Source organism: Mycteria americana, chromosome 6 (assembly GCF_035582795.1).
Source record: "Mycteria americana isolate JAX WOST 10 ecotype Jacksonville Zoo and Gardens chromosome 6, USCA_MyAme_1.0, whole genome shotgun sequence".
In the NCBI taxonomy this organism is placed as follows: Eukaryota; Metazoa; Chordata; class Aves; order Ciconiiformes; family Ciconiidae; genus Mycteria; species Mycteria americana.
Window position 1 is genome coordinate 49,176,827 of NC_134370.1, and position 23,881 is coordinate 49,200,707.

The following is a 23,881-nucleotide window of genomic DNA, read 5'->3' on the forward strand; positions in this document are numbered from 1 at the left end:
GCAGATTTGGGCCCCAAAGCCAGGCTGGTCACACCCTCGGCAAAGGCTGAACACTGCAAAGAGCTGCCTCTGCTCACAGGGTGTGCAGCCGGAGCAGGGAGATGTCCCAGCACCCTGGGAGCTCACCCTCCGCTCCGGTGTCCTGGCATGGGGATGGGGACAGGACAGGGTCCTTGCAGGCTGCATGCACCCCCTCTGAAGGCTGCGCCTCAGTTTCCCCAAATGTGGACCTGTGCTCTCTGCGGTCCTTTGGCACCCACAGAGGTCTCCGTGCCCCACCAGCCACCCCGCTGCGTACCCCCATGTCTAGACCACACTCCCAGGGCTGGCTCGACACGGCAATCCGTCAGCTGGGAAAAGCTGCTTCCCATTAACATTCCTGCTTTTTCCCTCCGCTGCCTGGCAGTGGGTGGCTGGGGCCCTCCCTGCCCACGAGCGGGCATTTCGGGGTCTGCCTTGGCCAGGCGGGGGCTCGAGCATCCTCCTGCTGCCCCCCACGTCTCCAATGGCGTCCCGCGAAAGTGCCGGGGTTTGGATGATGGAACCAGCTCTGGGCATCCCAGCGGCTGCCCCAGTGCTCCTGCCGCTGTGTGGGCACCTCTGGGGTGCAGGGTGGTGGTGAGGAGAGGGGCTGGGGATGCAGGCAGTGCTCCCCGTGCCCCGGTGGTTTCGGTTGCTGCCCTTATCCTGGACACAGGCTGTTCCCTGCTCCTGCTCAGGGTCACGGCACGAAAAAAACCCTCGGGTGCACGGGGCCGAGAGGAAACGCCGGGAACACGGGGCAGGTCCGCTTCCTCCTCCCGCTTCCCAAGGCTGCTCTCGCATGGGAAAGCCAGGGCCAAGGCACCGCCGCAAGCCCTGCCGGCACGACGGCTGGGTGGGGAGGTGGCAGCGGTGGCCGGTGCATCCTCCCTGGGGAGCACCGCGGCCGGCACGGGAGGGCCCGTTGCTGCCTCCACTCTGGCGGGAGGCTTCCAGGCAATTTTGTCTTGCTTTCTCCCTTCGGGCTTCTCCTCTCCGTGGAAACAAAATCCGGCGTCCTTGGTTTGACCTCTGGGAGACTGGGATTTATATGTGGGCTGGGCCAGCAGACAGAAGGGACAACCCAGATCCAACCCATCCCTAGGTATCCACCAGACCAGCAAGGCTCAGCTCAGTGGAATGAGCCACCTCCACAGCCAAACCAATCCTCCGCTGCCCCACGACAGCGTCCCTCCCTCAGCGTGCCCCTCAAGCCCAGCCTAGGCGGGAGGACCCCTTCCTGGGTGCAGAAGCAGCTGGGGTCCCACGGGGACCAGCCGAGTGGCTGGAGGCTGGAGGCTGGGGATGTGCTGGGTGCCTCCAGCAGCTGGGACAAGCAGAGCTGCCGATCAGAGGCTCATCAGCCACACGGATACACCCCCAGCCCCAAGTGCTCCGTAACTCAGGATCAGACGCCAAAGCAGCCCAGTGGCCTGACCCGGCTCCTCCCCATGGCGAAGGGGAGCGTGGGGTGCAGCTCCTGGCAGCGCGGCCGGGCAGGATCAGGCCTGCCGGGCACGCTACGCTGCCGGCGTGCTTAGCAAGCGTGTTGGAGAGGCACGGCTGCCAGCGGGGAGCGGGGAGCAGAGTCACGCCTGCTCGTCAGGGCTGGCAGCAGCTCTGGGGCTGCGCGCGCAGGGGATGGAGCCGAGTGGGATTTTGCTGCCCGAAACGGCTGTGAGGTCCTATCCAGACCCAGCCCTGCTGCTGGAAGGTAGATGAGCGTGTGCCTGCGTGGAGGCAGCAAGACCAGGCAGATGCACGTGGCAGGGCACCGGCGCGGGGCAGCGATGAACCGGGGGCAGAGGGAGACAGCTCAGCTGCCAGGTCAAATCTTTTAATCACTGCACTTCTCAAATATTTCCGAAGCGTGACCCTGACTCGGCTCCTCTAGGCAAGGCAACGAGCACCAGCTGGTTCCCCTGGCTGCGGCTATAAATGCTCCCTCCTGCTCCTAGCCCAGGGCAATTATGGGGGCTCAGCAGTGCTTGTACAGGGAGAAAGACCTGGGGACCACCTTTAATTGCAGCTGGGGTTTGCCAGCCCTCCTCATTCTCCTGCTGCTGAACGCTGCAGCCCTGGTGCTCTGCAAAGGGCTGGTCGTCCCCCCCAGCCGGAGGTGGGGTGATGCTCAGGGCAGACCCTGTCCCAGCTTTCCATGCCAGGATGTATAATCTCTCCAGTCCCCGGGAAGGTGCTGAGCCTGGGGAGGTAGGTCCTGTGCTGCCAGGGAGCTGCGTCTCTGGGCGTGTTGTTTTTGCAGGAGGGGTGGAGAGCTCAGGCTCTGGGATGTGGTTGTCCCTCCGTCATTTTCTGTCTGCCTTGGAGTTGCTGGGTGTGGAAATGGAGGTTAGGCTCAATCTGGCTTGAATTTAAATCATCAGCCAGGCTGGAGAGCCACGGCAGGCGGCAGCTGCCTGGGGGATGCTTTCTGGTGTCCAGGTCCTCATCTCTCCATCCTTTCCTCTGCTTGCCAGGGCCTGGGAAGCTTTATCTCAGGTGGCCAAGGTGGTGGGGGATGCCAGACTTCTGGGGACAGCCCTGTCCCGGCATGGGCTGGCTGTCCCCACCTCCTGTGAGGTGCTCCCGGGTGACGTGCCTGCAGCCTGCTCTTCCTTCCCCCCAGGCTCTGTCCTGTCCTGCTGGGCTTGCTGCCAGCTGAGCCTGTTCTGCAGGCTGTAGGCATGGCCTGCTGAAATCAGGCAGGCATGTAGCAGGGAGGAGGGCTCCCAGCATCCCAGCGTGCTGGGCTTGGCTCGGAGCTGAGCGGAGATCCTGAGCCTCGTCACACTACGCAGCAGCCAGCCTGAGTTCTGACTCCGAGTTTCTTACGTGGGGCAGCTCTTAGGAGCACCTGGCCACCCCTCCTCAGGTCCTTCACCTCCCTTGGGAGGAATAGGTGTCCTCTTGACCTCCTAGGCAGGGTCTCCTGAGGATGCCTCCTCATTGCCTGCCATCAGGGAGTGTGACCTGTGCCCCCTGAGGGGACCCCAGCATGCTCCTCCTGGCTCCCAGTGAAATCCAGGGCATCTCCTGGGGCTGGTGAGAGCTGCCAGGGAGGTTTTGGGATGGGGACAGGGAGGCAGGAGCCCTGGGACCATGCTTTGCCTCCCCAAAACAGAGGGGGGCTGCCTGCATGAGCTCAGGGGATTAATGCGCTTGCTGTACCTCTGTCCCCAGGAGCAATGTGGACAATGTTGTTACAAGGTCCTGCAGTGGTCCACAGCAGCGGAGGAGTTTAGAGGCTGGGGACATGATGCTTACATGGGTTCCGTCCCACGTGCAGAGCTTGGATGTGCTGGCCTGAAGCCTGGCTGGGAATAAAGTCTCTGATTTGTGGAACCCCTGCATTTGCATGGCTAAAGCTTGCAGAGGGTTTCAAAGCCAAATGATCCCATCTGCCCTGGGCGGATGCTGAAAGAAACCTGTTTGGCCTATTACTTGTTTGCATTTGAATAGGTGCCTGGAAACTGGTTCACGTCACTGGGACGGACTCCCCTCCTGCTCCCTGTCCATCCCCACCTGTGAGCCCTGGTGCCTCTGGCTCCTGCAGAGTGCTGGCCAGATTCTGGTACCACGATTCTGGTATCGTTACTAACCCAGGAGAGGTATCAGATCCAACCTGCTGCAGATGCGATGCCTGGGAGATGGCCGTGGGGTTATGGTCCCCTTCTCTCTTCCCGAGGCAGTTATGTGTGGCCTGGGGAAGCTTTGCCTTGTGGCAGCGCTTGGACCTATGGCCAGGACAGGGCCAGGCTGCCGGCGTGCGTTGGGTAACTCAAGAGGAGGTTTCCTGGCTGCTTTAAAGGCACTGTGGGTCTGCTGAGGAAATGGCAGGGGAAAATCGCTCTTACTCCCTTCTCCTTGCTGCGTCCAGGCTGGACTCTGCACAGGGCATCACTTAAACGTGCCCCTTCCCTGCAGCCGGGGACAGCCTGGCCCTGCCATCCCTGCCTGGGGACCAGCGGGGCTGCCTTCTCCCTGAGCCGTGCGGCAGTGCTGCTTCTCCTGCCTCGGCTGATCTGAGCTCAGATCAGGACGTTAACCCCAGCTCTGGGCTGAAATCCCCGCAGGGACTTCCCGACTGATCCAGCCCAGGCTGCATCCTGTCTGGGATCCAGCTGCGGGGGCTTCCCAGCGGAGGAGGAGAAATTCCCTGCTTCTGGGGCTTATGGACAGCAAGGGTGACATCTTAATTAAGAACTCTTTGGCATTTTTGCTACTTGTGAGCCCCTGTGTGACTGCCTGGGTAGTCTGGTGGTCAGGCACTGAGATGCTTTTACCCAGGTGGTCACCTTGGGGTGTCTGGAGGTGGCACAGAGGACAAGGGACACCAGCTATCGAGTTCTGCTTGTACCTCCTGGGTGGCTCTACTTGGTGATGTCCTTGCTTTTGACATACCTCTTCCTACCATTTAGGAGGTGGTAGCAGGTATGGTCTGTCATCTCCATCCTGTCACACCTCTGTGAGTCACTGCAACTTGCTCACTGTCCTTTGTCCTTTGTATCTGGGTGTCTTCTGGCTCCTGCTCTGCTTTCTGCCACCCCATGTTTTCCCTTAGTGATGTGAGGCTTTGCTTTAGCCTGGCTGTGGGCTGGCTCTCCTCTTGGCCTGTCTTTTATTCCCTGATCTGGGTGTCTTCAGAAGCTGCATGTAGATGTATGGGGGTCTTGATGACCTCTTGATCCAGGTGTCCTCAGCACCTTCTTACAGCCCCTCTTCTGCCCTTCCTGGTGGTGCTGCAGAAGGAATGGCTCTGGCCACGTCCTGCGGCAGGGGCTCCCTGGGGACAGCAGTCTTGCTCTGGGTGGCTCTTCTTGCTTTAAAACCGTGGGTAGAAGGCAGAGGAGGGATGCAGGTGTGAGATGCCTGGGGAAACACCAGTGGCTGTAGGTGCAGGAGGAGGTGGGGAGGTGCTGGGGGGAGACCTGGCATCCCTAGGATGGGGATCCCCAGGGCTCCCTAGGAATAAGGCATGTGAATTCAGGGGCACGGCTGGCTCTTGTCAGCCAGCTGTGCACATCTGGCCTGCCTTGGGGGAGAACGGCACATCTGGCAGAGCAGCTGTAAGCATCTTCCCTAAACCTCTGCAAGCTTTATAACCAGCTCGGCAGGGAAGGGTGCAGCCCAGCTCCTGTTGCCCCCAAAGCCTCCCAGATCAGAGTGGTTCTGGCCCAAACTGGGGTGAGGAGGGGGGACTGCATCTCTGCATGAGCAGGTGCAGCGAAGGCAGAGATGCTGCGCTGGCTCCCAGTGCAGGGAAGCCAAAGGGCCTGGCTAGGAAACTTTAGAGCTTGTTTAGGCTGTGGTTTGTCTGCTCTGTGGCTGGGCAGCAGCCCCCCCGGACCCTCAGCCCTTCCCCAGGTGGGTGGCTGGCAGTGGGCAGCACCGAGGCTAGGCCTGATCCTGCCCCGCCATCCTGCCGCAAACCCCAAATAACCCAAGCGGAGCCAGCAGCTTTGTTCAGGATTTAAGCCTTGCCAGCAGAGCTTGGCCCCAGAGAACTGCAATCTCTGCTGGCGTTTTCCAGGTTACAGGCTGTCTTCCCCTGACCCCGGGAAGTGGATGTTTCCCAGCAGCAGGAATACAACCGCAAGCCTTAAAAATAACCTGCTTTGTTTTCAATGCTCCTTACAAAATAGGCCACGTTCCTTCCATTTAATCCCTGGGCACGAGGCAAAAATCATTCGAAAGGAAAACACGGCGGATGCTTCCAAGGGGGCCCTCAGGGATGCCACTGGCTTCCCTGCAAACCTCTATCCCTTGCTGGGGGGTACGTACTTAGCAAAGATGATAATAAATGTGCTTGCTTGAATGTGACGGGGAAGGCACAGAGCTGGAGTTAAGCTGGAAGAGGGAGGGAGGCGATGGCTCTCCCTCCGCTCTGCGGGGAGAGGTTGTCCCAACCTTTTGGGAGCAGCACTGCCCCAGCAAGATCCTCCACGGCAAGCTCTGAGCTGTGGTGTGGGCAGCTCAGTCGCACTGTCCCCATTTTACAGAGGGGAGAGGATGTCATTTGCCCCTGAGCAGAAAGGAACATCATTTTTTCCCCCCTCGGATGGAGTTTTGGAGGCGGGGAGGCTGCGGCAGGGAAGGAGGCAGCAGTGTGCCAGCTTGGCACCCACTGGCACTGGCTGCCTTGGGCCAAGAGGGCTCAGAGGTGCCGGGGCTGCCTCCACTGTGCCCCGTCTCGCCCGTGCCGTGGGGCAGGTCGCGGCTGGAGCACACGCGGGGCGGACGAGGCTGCCTGCCTGCACCCCGATGGCTGTGGGTCCCTGGTGGGATGTGCCAACACCTGCCAGCTGGAGCAGGGCAGGTGTGATTTACCGCTCAGCAAACATTTGGCACCATAAATGCAGCCAGGAAAACTGCTGGCGTGGTCCAAGCAAACATCCCGGCTCTGCTGGAGCCTTGGAGCGGGACTGCCCTGGGGTGCTGGTCTGGGGAGGGATCTTGCATTGACACCGGGGATGGATTTTACCCTGGGTGAGAGAGCTGCAAGTGTGACGCATCCCCTGTGGTCCCTGGGGGCTCAGTTCAGCTTCCCATCGGTGTTGTGAGAGTGGGATGTGCCCTGTGATGAGCTTCCCAGCTGTAGCAATGCAGAGTATTATTGTTGGGTCCCATCCTGAGCTCAGCGCTCAGTTTTTCCTCTGCTCTTCCTCAGATAATTTCTATTTAAGTTTTTAGGACTCCGGCCTGGGGAAAATTTGAGCAAGAGCCCAGAATTTGGTCCATTACCTCCAAATGTCGCTCAGCAGCTCACTGGGCTTAAAACAGGCCTGGCAAGGAGTGGCGACATGAGGGAGATGGCTTACGAAAACCATGATGCGCCTCGGAAAAGGCGCTTTATTCTGTTTACTTCTGTACTGGAGTATACAGTGGAAAACGGCACTGGCTCCGGTTCTCCGCTCTCAGCTCCGGTTTCACGCTGCCCAGGTGAGCGCCTGCTGTCCCTCCCCGCCGAGGGCATCCTACCTGCTGTGCAACCCCCCGGGGCTCGGTGCAGTCTGCTTTATGAAACACACGGCAAGCACGCAGAGAAAGAGCGAGGCGGGTTTTTTTCCAAGTGGGTGGGGACTCATTAAATTCCCCTGGCATTGGCCACAGTTTTTTCCGAGCCTCTGCTCCAGTGTCTCAGCCCGCCTAGCCCTGGGGGGGTTTGGGCAGCTTCATCCTCAGCCTGACTCAGCCCAAGCCGCTCCTCATCCTCCCTCGTGTGCTGAGAGCTATGGCAAACACCCCCGTGGCTGTCGGTCCTGCCTATGGAGGAGCCACCGGTGGCTCAGTGGGGACTGGTGCCATCGGGTCCCCTCCAGCACTGTGGCCACCGTTGGGTGGCCCAAATGAGCACCCGAAGTCAGTGTTCCCTAGGGATGCTCAGGCATTTTGCCTGCCCCCGCTTGCCTATGCAGTGCCCCCCTCCCCTGCCCAAAGCCACCTGGAGATTTGGGGCTCCCAGGTGGGCCCCTGCAGCCGCCATATCCCCAGGCTCCTCCTGCATCCATGGGATGCCAGGTCCCAGGGAGGAGGAGGAGAGCTGGGAGGAGGTAGCTGGCGGTGCTCGGGGAGGGTCTGGACCCCCAGGTGGTCTTGTGCCCCCGTGCCTGAGCCCTTCACACCCAGTACTGGTTGTTTTTCAAGGGGGGATTGGAAGTCCGGCAGTACTGGAGCAGCTCTGGGTCCGGCGGTGCACCGGGACCTGTGCCCTGGGGCGGGGGACCCGTGCCCTTGCTCTCCAGGGCATTGACAGTCGTTAGGGGGATGCCTTGGTTGGGGTCCATCCTCCGGAAGGTCTCCTGGTCCGGCACGGCCCCATTCTTGGCTTTGGAGGAGGGGGTGCCCTGGACGTGGTGCTTTCCCGTCTTGTTGCGCTTGTGCAGGTAGAAGAGCAGGGGCAGGATGAGGGCCAGCAGGAGGAAGATGAGGCAGATGGGGATGATGATGCTGAACATGTTGGCCTCGATGAAGCTGAGGAAGGTGCCCCCCTCCACAGGGCTGGGGCTGGTGGTAGCACCGGGGCCCAGCCACGTGGTGGGGGGCATGCCCAGCTCACTGGCGTTGGGGCTGGTCCGTGCTGTGCCCTGGGGCTGGGGCACCAGGGGCGAGGGTGCCAGGGGGGCCATGACCAGGGTGATGCCGTAGGCTTTCGAGGCGTTGTAGGGCTCAATGCTGTACCCCAGGGATGCCAGCGCTGGTGGCACGCCAGCAGCCACCAGCTCAAAGACAAAGCTGTCACTCTGCAGGGGCTGATCAGTCTCCTCAGCATCCAGCACCTCCAGCCCGACCAGCCCTTGCTCCAGCTCGCTCTGGCTGAAGGTCTCAGTTGGGGTGGTGGGTTGTCCTGGATCCCTGGAGACCCTCACAAGACGGCTGCCACGGGGCGCCCTGCGGATCTTGAAGACTGGGATGCTCTTGGTGCGGTTGGCCAGCTCACTGGCGTCGAGGACGCTGGTGTCCAGGAGGGCTGTGGTGCCCCTGGGCCACACGCTGCCCGGCCGAGCCTTCACCAAGGCGCGGACGGTCACGTTCACCACCCCAGTCCTGTTGGCTGCCCATGATGTGGCAAGGAACTGGAAGTTGTCCTCAGGAGAGGTGAGGTCAGTGAAGGTGAACATCACCTCCCCGCGGTCCAGCTGCTTCTGCGAGAAGCCCCGCACCGGCTTTTGGTTGACCTGCACTTGGCCAAACCTTGGGTCCCTGGTGATCCTGTACAGGGCATTGCCTGCCCTCAGCTGTGTGGCTCCCAGGAGGTGATGGTGGGACACCAAAGCCCTGTTCAGGTCTTGGGGCACCTCCAGTGGCACCGGGCTGGCAGCGGTGCTCACTGCAGGCAGCACCTCTATCTCCAGCGAGGTCAAGGTGGGTGGGTGGTGGCCATCGGAGAGGCTCAGGGCTAAGGACTCTGGGGCATGGGTCCCAGTGGCAACAAATACCACGTGGCCTGCGTTGACATCTGCTTGGGTGAAGCGGTTGATGGGTTCCCGTGGGTTGCGTGCATTGGCCAGGTGGCCAGCAAGAGGTCTCTGGAGGACACTGTACACCACCTCCTCTGGGGACCCCAATGGGTCTGCCACGTCCAGGTACTCCTGGGACACGGTCACCACAGAGCCTGGTGGGACCCGCAGCACTTCTTGCCGCTTCACCACCTGTGGTGGCTTGCTGCTGCTGCTGGTCACCGTTATATTGAAAGCTTCGGAGATGACCACACCTTCCTGTGGAGGACGGATGGACTGCTGCACCCGGGGCCGGAGCCAAGCCTTAAATCTGAAACTGTCATCAGAGATGCTGTCTCCACCATGGGTATATGCCAGGCGTCCCGTGGCCAGGTCTGACTGCAGGAAAAACGTCTGTGACCGCTCTAGGGACACACCAGCCACCAAGAGCTGCCCATGAGCTGGCAGCCCTGTCACCAGGAAGACAACATCATGTGCAGCCCTCTCGGGGACTGGGATTTGGCTTAGGAGGTTGGAAGCATCCAGCACTGAGGTGTCAATCTCAGCCCGTTGGGCCCTTGCGAGCTGGAGACCTGGGGGAAAAGGGAAAACGCAAAGGTCTGTCATCCCCAGGAAGAGCCAGGATCTACTGGAAAGGAGAGTGAGATATAGCAGAAAAAGGATTGCAAAGAAATGGAGAGGGATGAGAAGGCAACTGGGACTTATTAGTTTGGTAAAATGATGGAGGAAGGAATTGCACAGAGATCCACCAAAAGGATGGATGCAATTTTAGATGTTGCTTGACATAATATCAAAGCTTGTGCTCAGGTGGCCATGGGAAATTGCTCAGTGGTGTCTTCTTCAGACAAACAAGCCCTCCTCAAGTCTGCACAATCCCCTCAAACGGGGGGATTGTGCAAACTTCAGGAGGGCTTGTTTGTCCCTTGCTTGTCCTTTCCTTCTTTACCTGCATTTCTCCATAGCTGAGTTGAGCGCTGGGGACACCTGGCCTCGAAGGAGATCAGCACGAGGAGGATGAAGGAATCTGAGATGGTCATGGGAGCAACCACACGGAAGCGGATAGCATCTTGGGCAAGCCAGAAGGGCTTCTCTGGCATCTCATGCTGGTAGAAAATCAATCCACTGTCCACCTAAAATTAAAAAAAACCCACAATGAGCTCTGCTAAACGGCAAAATAAATACCCAGAATGGGTGATACCATGTAGGAGATGGGTGCATCTGTCTTATCTCTGGTGTGATGGCCACTGTAGCACCAGGGGGGACCTTGGTGACACTGTGTTAGAGCCAATGTGTGCACCCTGAGCTCTTGTCTTGGCTGTAGGAAGGAGCAGCCAAGCCCTAATTAGGTAAGAAATGGGGATTATCACCAGCATGGTAGCCACCACTGAGAGCTCATGGTGCCTCTCTGCCAGGATGTTTCTGTCCAGCAATTGGGGAAACTGTGGCTCAGAGGAAGGGCTGAGCTTGCTCAGCATCCTCCAAGAGTCAGACCAGGCTGCCTCCGAGGGTGAGCACAGCACAGGGGAGCTGGCAGCGTGGGCAAACCTGCGTGCTTCTGCGGGAGTGTTAAAAATAAGCCCTTCACCATGCTCTGTAAAAGCCTGGCTGTATAGGAGAAGCGTGGTAGCAAGGATCTGCTTGGAGCTGAAGCGAAAGCATCGCGCTTGGCTCTTGCCTCAGGCAGCAGCCAGGGTGGCTGGGTCTGCAGCAGGCAGGTAGCCTAAGGAAAGGGGATTATAACTCCCTGAGCCTCCCGCAGCACTAAATCCAAGGCTGGTGGCCGTGGTAAAGCCAGCACTGGGGCGGCAGCTCTTAATCCCTCTTAGCAGCTGTTGGCAGAGCTGGGAAAGTCATGGTGTGGCTGCAGCCTTGCTCTGCCTCCTGCCAGGGAGCAGGTGCCTCTGCCCACGGTGGCAGCGGGGTCGGGCTGGGACCCCTGGGCTGCAGTGGGGGGTGATGGAGGGCTGTGCCTTGGGATCCTGGGGGGCTGGGGGAGGTGAAAACTCACCTGGGCTTGGGTGAAGTTCCTGATTTCCTCCCCCTGGGAGGTGCTCAGCCTGCCCAGGCGCGGGGCTTGCTCGATGCTGTAGTACAGAGCAGTGGAGCCGGTGGGGCTGTTGCTCACTGCCTGCAGGTTCTGGCTGGTGATGGGCTGCCGGGCACCTGGAAAACACATCCAGTACGGACTTCAACCCATCACCTCGCCACCCACCTGCAGCTTCTGCCACGGGCATCGCTTGGCAGTGTTTGGGCAGGGGGTGGTGGAAGGGTCCAAGGGCCCTCTTTGCCATAAAGACTGGGAGGATGGGGAATGTGACCGTACCCACCTGGGCAGACGGTGAGGCTCTGCTTCTTAGCCAGGCTGATGAGGGGCTCTCTCTGGGCCCTGACGAGGAAGAAGTGCCCAGGAGACAGGTTCTCGCCGTCCCACAGGTCGAAGGCGAAGCCCCCATCCAGGGGCCCTGCAGAAAGCACAGAGCTGGGCATTTATGGGGGGCAGCGGGGCTGCAGCCCCCCATTAACCTGGCACAGTTTGGACCAGGGTGCTGTGCGATGGGGTTAGCATTTGCCTTGGTGGCACAGTGCTCCCCTCCGGTGGTGTTCCCTCCCTCGGGCCGGGGGTGATGCCGGGGGGGTCAGGGCACCTCAGCCCTGCCCTACCTTGGTGCATGAAGAGGATGAGGCCGTTGTTTATCTGGGCCTGGGTGAACCGCCGGACCTCAGCGCCGGGTGCCGACCTCAGCACAACCTTCCCATTGGCCGGGGGCTGGATGGAGTAGGTCACCTCCTCTGCCGGGGAGTCCTCGTCCTCGGCGCTCAGGACGTGGGGGCTGATGGCAGCCGTGGTGCCTTCCCGCAGCTGGGAGATGGGGAGAGGCTGTAATGCCCCTGGGATGCCCCCAGCACCTCTGTCCCCTTCCCTAGCCCGCTCCAGACCCTGTCCCAGCTCAGACTGCTTCACTGGGTGCCTGAGCACATCCCAGCCCAACAAGGGCCCTTTGTCCGTGTGCTGGGTGACGTCCTATTGTCTGGCTTCTTCCCAGCCCTGCATCAACCTGCACCATTGCCGTGTTTGCCAGCACGTGCCGAGCCACTGCGTCCATGCATCTGCATGGTGTGTGCAGGACAGAGGTGAGGGCTCGCCCCTCCGTGCCTCAGTTTCCCCAAGCGCTGAAAATGGAAGAAGGCACGGTGCTGGTGTGGCTTGCAGGGCTGGGGCAGAGGCTGTGCCTTTGATGTGTCTCTCCCCATTGCTCTGCAGAGAAGGGCTTTTTGTGGGGTCCCCGAGCCCTGAACTCGCTCCCTGAGCTGCTGCTGTGTATGTGATGACCACAGCCCCGTCTCCCCCCAGCTGGGTGTTTCTCCTAGCTCGTGCTCCCGGCCAAGGCTGCAGCAAGGCCACGAGCCGACCCAGCAAACCCTCCAGGAATGACAAGTATGCAGTCGAGCTCAGGGCCACCCCGCAGCTTCCCAGGGCCACTTCCCCCAGCCAGCAATGCCCACCTGCCCCCCGGGGACACTGCCACCCCAAAGCCCTGGCATCTCCCCTCTCCAGCTGGAGGCAACAATTTCTCCTGCTCCTAATGCTGTGCCGTATCTTGGTCTTGGCAGACCACGGGGATGAATCCTGCACTGCCAGACAGGTTCGGCCCATGCTCCCCAGAGCTGTCTTTCGCTCTCAGGATGCCCCAAAATCATGGGGTGCATGGACTGAGCCTTCCTGAAGCTCACGCAGGGTGGAGGGGCAGGGTGCTCTGCATCCCGTGGCATTGCAAGCCTGGCCCGCATCCTGCAAACCCACAAGACAACACCCGGGTGCTGGAGGAGCTGCTCAGCTGGCCGTGCTGGGTTAGATGAGCTCTTTTCTGCTGTTTTCAGCTGGCCTAACCCAAAACATTTCTTGAGTGGGTGTGGGTGCCGACAGTGAAATTAAATCCCTCGGCAGTCCCTGTGGGATGGCCGGAGGCAGGCTCGAAAACACAGCTTTGGAGAGACAGGATGGGGGAAGCACTGCTGGACACACGGCCGGTGTGGGAGCTGAAGCCCTCGCAGCAGGAACTGCTGCTCCACCACATACATGCACCGAGGTTTTTGGGCTGCTCCCCCTCCCCAGCACCCACAGTCAGGTCACTTCAGCGCCCGGTGAAATTGCAGTCACACCCGGAGCTTGGTGCCAAGGAAAACTCCCCGTGGTCAAAGCCCGCAGAGGCATTTGCAGGCGGGGGGACCGGCAGGCCCGGGGCATCGCTGCCCGCTGGGGACGGGCACATGCGGTGGCTGGAGAGGCTTTGCTCGCTGCCAAGAGCCCGTGCCACTGGAGCTGACCTGCTTCACCATGCTCCCCGTCCTCTCTGAATTATTAAAGCCTCCCGCCTGGTTCCTGCTCTCGCTTACTCGGGTTATGTTTGTTCAGCCTCCCGTGTTGCCTGTGCTCTCTGGGAGAGCGCACGGGGAGGCAGCGAAATAGTGCCGGGAGCGCGTCTGTGTTTTGGTGCAGCAGCGGAAGCCTTTCTCTTGGTGGCATCCGGCCATCCTTTCTCCCGATGCAACCCAAAAAGCTGCTTGGGGCAAATGTGCCTGGTCCCTTCCAGGGGGCTCTGCTTCAGGGTCTGAACCCTGCCCGTTGTCTCCCCAGCCCCGCGTGGACTCTGCACCCCCGGCGCTGGCAGGCACAGGCAGCAGGGGAAGGCTTTGTGCAATCTCTCTCCTGGACCCGGCCTGACCTTTAAACGCTGAAGTCATCTCTCGCCAGAGCACAAACACTGCAGGGCCGGGCCCCTCCTGAGTCCTGGGTTGCCTCAGCATTGCTCCTCCTCGGAGCAGGGAGCCTTTCCCAGCTCCGGAGCCCCTCCTGCGGGCAGCCGGGTGGCTGTGATCACCCCTCCCAGGGCCGGGGGGATCCTAAGGGAAAGGCGGATGGACCGCTGCCTCGGAGTTTATTTTGGGAGCCTTTTCTTTCTTTTCACCCTTTTTTTAGCGTGGTGGCTGGGAGGGAAGGACATGCTTTCCTAAGTGCCTTGCAATCACTGGGTTAATGGGCTGGCTAAAAATAATGCAGGGAGGGAGTCTCCTCCCCTTGCACAGGGCCAGCTCTGTGCATCTGCCCGCGCCCTGGGCAGGATGCATGGCACTGGGGACAGAGCTGCCTGCCCTGCCTGCTTCCCCTGCCTCGGGCCCACCCTGCCAGAGCCAGCCCGGAGCAGCCCTTTTGGGATGCGCTGGTCCTTAGCAAGCAGAGAGGAGCTTTTGTGCCTCTGGAGTGGAGATGAGGGGCTGCCATGGGCCCAGCAGCCGAGGGGTTAACACATCTCTGTCGGAAGTGTGGGGATTTCAGCACAGCTGGGGCAGATCTTGGAGGCACCACTTAATGCACTTTACAGTGGGATTTGTTGGGAGTGGGCTGAGGGGTGTAACTGAGGGCAGCATGGGCAGGCACAGAGTTAGGGCTGGCTGTGCATGGGGGTCAACCCCCCAAACTTTGCTGGCAGCCCTAGCCCCTCTCCCTGATTCTGGGTGGTGCCTGGCCCTGGGCAGGGCAGCCTGTACCCTTCCCTTTGGGCATCTCTTCCAGAGCCCAGGCTCCCAGACACCTTCCCAAAGCCACTGCGATGATCCTGATGGAAGCAGCTGCTTTCCCTGCTGCCAGCCTGGGAAATCCTGGGATGGGTGAGGATAGCCTGGGGGCTTGAGGGGAATGACCCTGCTAGGCTGGCACTCCTGCATGTCTTCTAATAATTTCTCTGCTGCAGTTTTGCACTAGTGATCCTGAACAGGGCAGGGAGGTTTCTGAAACAGAAGGTGGGACTTCCAGCAGCAGGTGAGACCTATCTGCTTCTGGCTTGCCTGATGTGAGCATTAGTTATCTCATGCAATGCATGCTGCTGCAGAGGGGATAAGAAACCTGGGTACAAGGAGAGGTCTGAAGGCTGCCTAAATAATTAAGTATTTCCAGTCTGTGCTGATGACGCTTGGGCAAGCTGCTCTTCGTGCTCCCAGGAGTTATTCCGGGACCTGGGGAAGGGCGAGCAGGGTGCCTGTCCTCAGAAGGGGGAGGCGAGGAGCCGCTGCCTGCCGCCGTGGCAGCCCGGCTCCGCCGAGCCCGCCGTGCGAGAGGGAGGGCGGGAGGGGAGCGCTGCTGCGGGGCGATGCTCCCATCTTGCGGACGGTTTCAGCATCGGCGGCGGGGAGGGACGGGGGGGGGGGACAGCCCGGTCTCCGCCTCCTGCAAAGCCTCGCCCCGCCGGGAACCCGCCCCCCCTTCCCCGGAGCCCATCGCCGGCCTCTGATCTGCACCCTGGCTCTGCTGTGCCCAAATTCCCGGGGGTGCGTGACCAGGCTCAGAGCGGGTCCCGTGGGGTCCCCACGCTGGGCTGGCCAGCCCTGGGGTGTCCTAACGCTGAGCACCCGGGGCCCGCTGGGGTGGCTGCCCATCCCCGTGGCATCCCACTCTTACCTGCAGCCCGGCGTTGACCCTCAGCCGGGGCCCCTTGGAGCTGCGGGGCAGGATGGTGATGAAGAGGGTCCTGGGCTGGCTCTGCCGGTCCATCTCGGAGGCGTTGGCCAGGAGGGTGAAGCTGTCGGCCTGGGCCCGGGGGCCGTCCTGCCTGTACTGGATCTGCTGGTTCTCCACCTGAAGGGCAGGGGACGGGTGACCCTCCCGGGAGGACACGGGCCACCAGCCCCGCTGGGGAGGGGACCTGTGCACCAGCCTGGGAGGAGGGAGGGAGCCAGGCACCTACCACTTGCTCTAGGGCATCCCTGCGGGATGGATCCAGCACAAAGACAGGGAGCGGGATCCCCATGGGAAGCAGACCTGGAGCCCAGCGTGGGTGCTCTGCCTGCATTCCCACCCTGTATCCCCAGGTGTATTTAAACACACCTCGGGGGTTGATGTGTTCCCTGTCTGCAGGGCAAACCCGCCACCCCAAACCCCTCCATCCCAAGGGCAAATATCTTTGATGGGGAGAGGAGCCCCGCAGCCCTCCCCAGCCTCCCAGTGCCGCTGGGGGCTGGAACCCACCCCCGGCCTCTTCCCAAACCCCCTGGGAAAGCAGTGTGGTGGGCAAGCGGGCACTCTTGGCTGCTCTACCTCGCTCCAGGTGAAGCTCTGCAGCCCGCCGTCCTCAGGCCGTTCGCTGTTCAGGAGGGTGCCAAAGCGGGGGGGCTCGAGCACTTTGAACTCCACGCCGAGAGCCGTGAAGTAGGCGTTGGGGATGTTGAGGATGCCCGTGGAGAGGGTGATGGAGCCACCTCCCGGCACCGTGATGTTGCGGACGTCCAGGGGGACAGCGATCGGGAGCACAGCCAGACTCACCACCACCCCCTCCAGCGGGTCTGCACCGCTGGCCGTGATGTCCACGACAAACTGGTCACGCTCCTCCTCCGGCTTGGAGTGGAGGTAGAGGACTCTGCCGTTGTTGATGTCCTCCTGGGTGAAGGACTGGATGGGGTCCAGGCTGGGCTGCTCATTCGAGTCTCTGCCGTGCTGAAGCATTGCCAGGAAGCCAGAGGCTGGGAGGCTGCTCACCAGGTAGACTATGTCTTGGGGAGGGATCTCTTCGTGGGTCACCTGGGAGTGTGGGGGAGACAAGGCATGAGTGGGGGGCTGGTGCCTGCAAGGCTGGGCTGCCCCACAGCCCACTGCTGTGCAATCCCCCAAGGCTTTGCTGTGGGATGAGCTACAAGAGTCACTTTCTTGCTGAGGCCATGCCTGAACGCCCCCTCTGCCCCTGGGCAAAGCCTGACATGGGCACGAGTCCTTTGCTCTGGGGCATGGGCAGGTGGGAGCAAAATGGAGTCCCACTGGTGGCTGTCCTGGTTTAGTGGCCAGCAAAGTGATGCAGGCTTGGGGAATGACTAGGGAAGGGGATACTCACCAGTAAGTACTCCTCCTTGATCCCAGCCGCTTCCCCCTGGAAGACGTGGATCTCCTTGTGGTTGACTATGCGCAGGGGGCTGGGATGGGTGTCCAAGAACACGCTGATGGCCAGCGTGTCCTCCACCACCACCTCATTCGCTTCTACAGTGAACTGGAGCTCATCCCGGGTGTTCCTGCTCCCGTTGTGGCGGTAGGAGATCTCTCCAGCTAGCAAGTCCCTCTGGGAGAAGGCCATGACCGGCTGCTCTCCTCTCAGCACAGTCCCCCACCTCGGGGGGGTTGTTATCAGGAACCGTATCTCTTCATCTGACCTGATGTCCATGTTGGTCTCCAGGCTGAGGACAGAGGAATCAATGCTCCCTTGGCTGCCTTGGTGGATGACTAGACCGGTGTTGTTGACTATTTTGATGTAGGGGTCTGATGCCTGTACTTCCAGGAGGGCTGTGGTTTGGTGGAGGCCATCTGAGACCTGTAGCTGGATCCAGCCCCGGTCAGCCCCTGAATGGACAAAGAGGATCTTCTTCTTCCTCAAGTCATCCTGTGTGAACCGATAGACCTGGTGGTTTCTGTCATCAACAGACACGATGCTGCCAAACAAAATGTCCTTCCTTGCCAGCACCAGCTGCGTGTCAGAGAAGCCAGAGTCCTTGTCGGTGAAGGCGATGTCATCTGTTGTCAGCAGGTGCTGCCCATTGCGCACCACATTGAAGACCTTGTTCACCACCTGGACTGGGGTGTGGTCATTGATGGGTTGGATGGAGACCCTGAAAACACCTCTCACCTCCTCCTCATCGGGCTCAGCGCTGCCCTCGCCCTGCCTGATCGCTACGAAGGGGATGTCATCCTCCAGTGTCTCGGAGTCATCATGCTGGTACAGCAGCCGGCGGTGGAGGATGTCATCGTTGGTGAACTCTGTGATCTCCTCTCTGGAGGCCCAGCCGTGGGATGCAGCCCAGGCCAGCCTCCCGTGTGCTGGCCCCTCAATCACTTCATAGAGGTAGTCCATGCTGTTCATGCTCTGTACAAACAAGTGGTCCTTGGAGATGACGGCTTGCCCCCCTTCCGGCACAGTCAGGAGGACGTTGGTCAGGGCTGGTGCATCAGGGTCCCCACCAATGCTGATTGTGTAGGTATAGACAGGAGAGTGCTGCTCACCAGTGCGGACGCGAAACTGGAAGGTGTCCTCAGCTTGCTGAGAGTTCCTGATGGTCACGCTGTAGCTCAGGTGGTTTCTTTGCAGGTCATCTTGGGTAAATCCAAAGCCTTCGGTCAGCCTGTTGCCAAGCAGCTCCAGGTTTCCCTTTTTGGGAGCCTGGATTATCACGTAGTGGAAGGGGACTGGGGCAGAGTTCGGATCTTCCAACATTGCCTCCAGCTCCTTACTGGTGATATTTCTGTGCCGCTTGTTCTTCATCTGGAGGGGGACCATGGTCCTCATCTTAATGGTGGCTCTTTTAATCCTTATGAGAAAGGTGTTGTTTTGCAAGACCTTCTGCCCCACCTGGACTTTGAATCTCAGCTTCTCCACAACATCTTCCAGCCGGTGCTCTGGGTCTGTGCTAAAATACTGGATGCGCCCTTGCTCCAGGTCTTGCTGGTGGAAGGACTCAACTTTTTTCCATTCCCCTCCCATGCTCCCTTGCTTCTGGACCTCACCATACCTTAGGGGCTCTGTGAGGACATATAAGATGGTGACCTGTTGTTTCACGGCGTTTGTCTCCACTGACAGGTTGGCTGTGGTAATGCGTGCAGCCCCTCCTTGGGAGATGGAGAGGCCGGTGTTGTTGTGCAGGCGGATGTCAGGGTCAATGGCAAGGATCCTCAGGGTGGCAATGGGGCTTGGGACTGTGCCATCCCTCACCTGCAAGGTGAGCTGTAAGTTTGTCCCACTCTGGTGCACATAGACTATGTTGCCTGCTTCCAGGTCCCTGCAGGAGAACTCTTCGATGGGCACTCCAGGGTGAAAATCATACTCTACATAACCCTCCTCCATCTGCTGGCCACCATGCAGCTGGAATTCGAGGTCATCACAGGATGTGTCATCATCTAGGACCTGCAGGATGTCTGTGGTCAGGTGTTTCCGTGTGTGCTTCAGGATTGTCATGTGGTTCCCATGGGGAAAGATCACCTGTGGGGCATCATTGATGGGGTTGATCATGATGGGCAGCAGGTACATCTGGCCCTGCCGCAAGCACTCTGGGACCCCTTGCTGGGCAGTCACTGTCACCTCCAGCATCAGCTGGTCCATGGGCCCCTCGGAGCCATCGTGGACGTATCTGACTTTCCGATTCACAATGTCCAACAAGGTGAATTTCCTTCTGCTCCTGGACCCAGGAATGTCCAGCTCCAGCTGGCCATGCCTAGGGTCGTTGGTGATGCTAAAGAGGATTTGGGACTGCCGGATGTTTGCAAGGCTCAAGTCTACTGTTGGCTGGGCGTGTTTCCACTCCAGATAGGCCGTGCCCCCTTCAGAGACAATGAGGGGGCTGACATGCAGCAGCCTGCTGATGTTGGTGAAGGCAGGTGGGAAGCTGTTGTCTGGCTGGCATGGCTCCACCACCAGGCCTGGTGCTCCTGACCAGACATCTGGAGGTGCGGAGGTGGGTGCCTCATCCTGCTCGTACACCTCGTCATAGTCCCAGTAGTGCTCCTGCTTTCCACAGCCTGATGTGATGTCCTTCGTGATCACGGCATCTTGCAGACTCCTCCTCTGCAGGTTTATCCGCAGGTCCTCCAAGCAGCCAACAAATGAGTTGTTGGTCATGGTCCACACCGAGATGAAAGCAAGATGGTGTTCCCTCAGCCTTTGCAAAGCTTTTTCATTCATACCTCCAATGAAGAGGTTTCCCTGAAGGTCCAAGTAGTTGTTGATGCCCCGGTTGGATGTGGATGAGGCATAGTAATCAATCAGGATCTCAAACTTGTGGATGTCCGTGTAGACTTTGACATAGTGCTGCTGCTCATCGCTGATGAAGACGTTGTTGTGCAGGACGATGATGCCGTTCCCCTTCTCAACAAACCCTCTCAGGCGCCCGTTGGAGATCTCCAGGTAGAAGAAGTCATTCTCCAGCCCTGCGTGGTATATGAGGGGTGCCTGGGTGATGCTTGTCGTTATCACAAATTCGATGGTTGCTTCCTCCCTTGCATCCCATGTGGGAAATGCAATGTAGGAGTGTGGCCCCAGAAACCCGAAAGGGTCCTCGGGCTCCGCAGAGAACTGTGTGCTGCACCCTTCCTGGACCCGGTGGAAGATCTTGGAGCTGCCGTCAGAGGACAGTGGGGAGAGGACATCCAGGCCGTTGAATGTCACTAAGTGGAGGCAACCTCTGAAGGGCGAGCTGGCCTCAGTGAGGTATGGCAGGTCAAGGCTGCCTGTCCCACCGGCATAGAGGCCATACTGGATGTCCAACTCCCGTACGGGTCCTGTGATGTCCACGGAGCTGTTAAAGAGGCTGTCGATGGTCAGCGTCATCCTGCCATCTTCCACCAGCAGCTCCACATCATGCACCGCCAGGTTATTGAGCTGCAGCTCTGCTGGGGACTGCAGCGTCACCTCCTCTGAGCCCAGCTGCAGCCTGGCCTGCAGGGAAGGACATGGAAAGTGCTCAGCTCAAGCAAGGTGTTATCTGCAGCACAGGAGACATCTCTCCACCTACCAGAAACAGCTGCTGAAGCATGGACTGTTCCTGGGGGCTCACAAGTGTTTTGGTCCCTCTGTTCACTACTGTTCATCCTGCCCTCTTCCTCCTCTGTGCATGTTCCTCCCTCCCCAGCTAGATGCCCCTGTGGGCATGCCTCCTCTGTCCTGCTCTCTGAATTTCTCTCCTTTTTCACTCTTTCTCAGCAAACCCCAGTCTCAGGGCTATTTTCCCGGGGTCCTCCATCTCCCAGTCCTGCTGCCCCACTGCCGGGCTTTCCTTCTCCCCCCATGGAGGAGCCCTATCAGATGCTGGCTTCTCTTTCCCTGCTCCATCCTGCCCGCTGCCCTCCATCCCTGCAGCCTGGGCTGCTTCCAGCCCTTGCCCTGGGAACTGGCAGGGGAAATAGCAGGCTTTGCTCCCCACAAGCAGCAGCCTGGAGCCTGCCTAAGTAGAGGGTTAGCTGATGGACCCTGAGACACACGGTCTGCATTAGGGAGACCTCCGGCCAGCTGCTTGCTTGCTCTCCTGTTTTGGTTTAGATGTGGTTGGTGGCCCAGCCCAGGCTGTAGGGGAGGCAGGATGTGTGCCTCGGTTGCTCCCTGCTCTTTTCCTCCATGGTGGATGCCAACACCACAACCACAAGAGGGAATTTTATTCTTCTGTCCCTTCCCATGCCCCAGTTGGGCTTGGCCCATGGTGGGATGGGGAAGTCTGCTGATGGAGACCTCTCCTTTCTCTGAATCATCTCTGCTCACCCTTTCTCTTCACTAACCCCTTGCACCCTGAGGGTGCTGGGCACAATGTCTGGCCATGCAATGTGCATGGGGTGCCAGTGTCTGGGTGTCTCCCTGATGCTCCCCGGCCTCACCCTAGGTAGTGGGTGAGGAGCTTCCCAGCTGGAGCCTATTTCTCTGTATTCAGCTGATTCTCCCAAGATTGTGTCCGCTCTCCTCTTAAACTTTTAACATCCCCTGGCAGGGGTCTTGATGGCTCAGTTGTCCATGCTTGTGTCTGGCCCTGTGGGCTGCTGCTTTCAGGTGCTGCCCCTTCATCCTTGCACTGGATGAAGCCCTGACCCGTAGACCCCCGCCTGCGTGGGGGTGCCAGGGTGCTGACCTGCAGGGTGCCGGCTCGCAGCTGGAGCAGGAGGTGGTCAGGCTGGCCGGCGGCCAGGAAGAGCAGCCCACTCCCCTGGCTGGTGTACAGCTGCAGGCGGAGCCGCACCGTGCGCGAGGCATCTGCCAGCGGCATCTCCACGAAGCCGTCCCCGAAGAAAGAGGCTGGGGAGAAAAGGGAGAGGGTCACAGAGGGAAGGGCACCCTCCACAAGCCCTGTCTGCGCGGGTGCTGTGAACCTGGAGCCCCCCGAGCCCGCCCATCAGTCCTTCCCCTCCTGGGTTCCCTGTTTGCCCTGTGACAGGGTGCCGGAGCCCGGCAGCCTGGAAAGACCCTCAGGGGAGTCTGTTTTCTGATTTTCCTAGGGGAAGGTGTTTCTAGGGGCTGGGTATGTGGATGCAGAGGCTGTATTTCTCCTTGCCTATACAGCATTTAGAGGAACCTTCCTCCTTGTTACGTGGCTAGGGCAGATGCAGTAGCACCTATCATCGGGCCAAGTTCCTGAGTGTTAGGAGGCAAGCCTTTACCCTAATGAGTCTTCCCCACTTCTGCCACAGCTGCCTCCCTTTGGAGCAATATGAACCCCTCCAGTGGTGGCTGCGCTGTGCCTTGGCCGGATGCCCCGGCTGGTGCCAATTGCTGCTGAACAGAGAGATGCTGCACGAGAGCCCTGGGGGTGCCACTGGGTCAGCCAACACCATGCTCTGCTCCTCTCCCTATTTTATGCCACTTCTGAACAGCTCTCCATATCATCCAAACGTTGCTGACGTTCACCCTGAAGGTGGCTGCTCTGTCAGTGCTGGAGGAATAAATGCATGTGCCTGTGATCCATATGTGGATGTGAGACCGCATGGAAACTTCAGCTCAAACAGGGCGCCTGAAACTGCAGCTGGAACGTGTTTGATGCCCAGTATACATCAGCCTTACAGGAACTCAGCACAATGGTATGCGGTCATGAAATGAAAGACTGTGTCACAGGGCATACGTGGGAGAGGGCAGAATTAAAAGCACAGGGAGCGGCAAGGCTTAATTTCACAGTGCTTATACTTTTTTGCTGGCTCAGTGCACGTGTACGCATTTGCATGCATGTTAAATGCGTGTGTCTGCAATGCGCTGCCACCCATCCCAGTTAGCTCCAGAGCAACCCATGGCAAAGTTAACTCTGTGCTTGCAGGATGAGGCATAAACACTCAGAAGACCCAAAGTCTTAAATATTTGGGGAGGATATGTCGGGGGGGGGAGGGGGGTGAACATGCACATTTTCAGTCCATATGTAGTCACAGTCCATAAAGCCTGCTGTACTTGAGTTTATATGTGCAGAGCTTGCCTGCTATACTTCACTATTGTACTTTTTGTCATCAGACTCATGCTTGTGTTTGGGCTCCCACATGCAGTTTGCTGAGGTGCCATGGGGCGATGAGGATGAGGCTTTGGCTTCTCCCAGGGTCCCAGCCCAGACCCTGCTCTCTTTTGGAGGAGGCAGGGATGGAGGTTGGGTGCTGGGATGAAACCAGCTTCCTGTGTGGTAAGGTCTGGGTGTAAACACCCATGTGTGCTCTTACAGCTGCTTTTTTCCTATTGCCCAAATTTCTGTGGGGCTGACCAGGGTGGGAACGGGCAGGAATTGGGCAGGCTCCCCCTGCTCCAGCAGGCAGGCTTTGCTCATGGGGTGGTGCAGCAAGTGAAAACCCAGCAACATTCAGCCACAGTTGCGGAGGGCTTGAAACGAGCCCATCGTTAGAGATGACAGTGAGGGTTTGCCTGGCACGGGCAGAGTTGGAGCACTCTGCTTTGGCTTTTTGTGTTTTCTTCCGAGTGAGCTCTGCAGTGTCCTGCATAGGGGATGCTCTTCTGAGCCCTTCAGGAACGGAGAGGCTTCCTTGCCCACACTCCACGAAAAATAATTTCCTGCTGCTGGCAGCAGAGAAAGTGCCTTGGCTTTCTCCTGGGGTCTGGGAGAATAACATGGGTGTTGCAAGGACCATCACCCCACCCGCTCCAGGCAGAGAAGAAATGGCAGCATGGAAATATCTAGCGCTTGCTTTAATACCAAGCCCTTTGCTCAGCTCAGGGCAGGGCTGCCAGTGCGCCTTACTCAAGCCTGCTCATTTCCTGGCTCTCGTGCCTGCTGTTGGCATGGGGCACTTTGGCTTCCTCGTCCTCTTTGGCCTAGCCAGTGACTCAGAGGAGCTTTGCTACTCTTCGCAGGGCCATGAAGGGCTCTGTCCTCTCCTGACCTGCTCCCTCCTTCCAGTGGTCCTTGCAAAA

The 23,881-nt window shown here is 59.4% G+C and overlaps 1 protein-coding gene across 1 annotated transcript in view; it reads right to left on the reverse strand.

Annotated features, from left to right (window-relative positions):
- Nucleotides 1–6,100: 6,100 nt before the first annotated feature.
- The window catches only part of CSPG4 (chondroitin sulfate proteoglycan 4), a 29,828-nt gene continuing 12,047 nt past the window's right edge, over nucleotides 6,101–23,881 (reverse strand). Inside the window, exons 2-10 of the mRNA XM_075505679.1 lie at nucleotides 21,615–21,778; nucleotides 16,856–20,437; nucleotides 16,069–16,548; nucleotides 15,433–15,609; nucleotides 11,640–11,838; nucleotides 11,306–11,440; nucleotides 10,987–11,141; nucleotides 9,925–10,108; nucleotides 6,101–9,550 (exon numbers count right to left, since the gene is read on the reverse strand). Of these exons, the coding sequence (XP_075361794.1) occupies nucleotides 7,638–9,550; nucleotides 9,925–10,108; nucleotides 10,987–11,141; nucleotides 11,306–11,440; nucleotides 11,640–11,838; nucleotides 15,433–15,609; nucleotides 16,069–16,548; nucleotides 16,856–20,437; nucleotides 21,615–21,778 (6,989 nt within the window). The 3' untranslated portion in view covers nucleotides 6,101–7,637. The remainder of the gene's footprint in view (nucleotides 9,551–9,924; nucleotides 10,109–10,986; nucleotides 11,142–11,305; nucleotides 11,441–11,639; nucleotides 11,839–15,432; nucleotides 15,610–16,068; nucleotides 16,549–16,855; nucleotides 20,438–21,614; nucleotides 21,779–23,881) is intronic.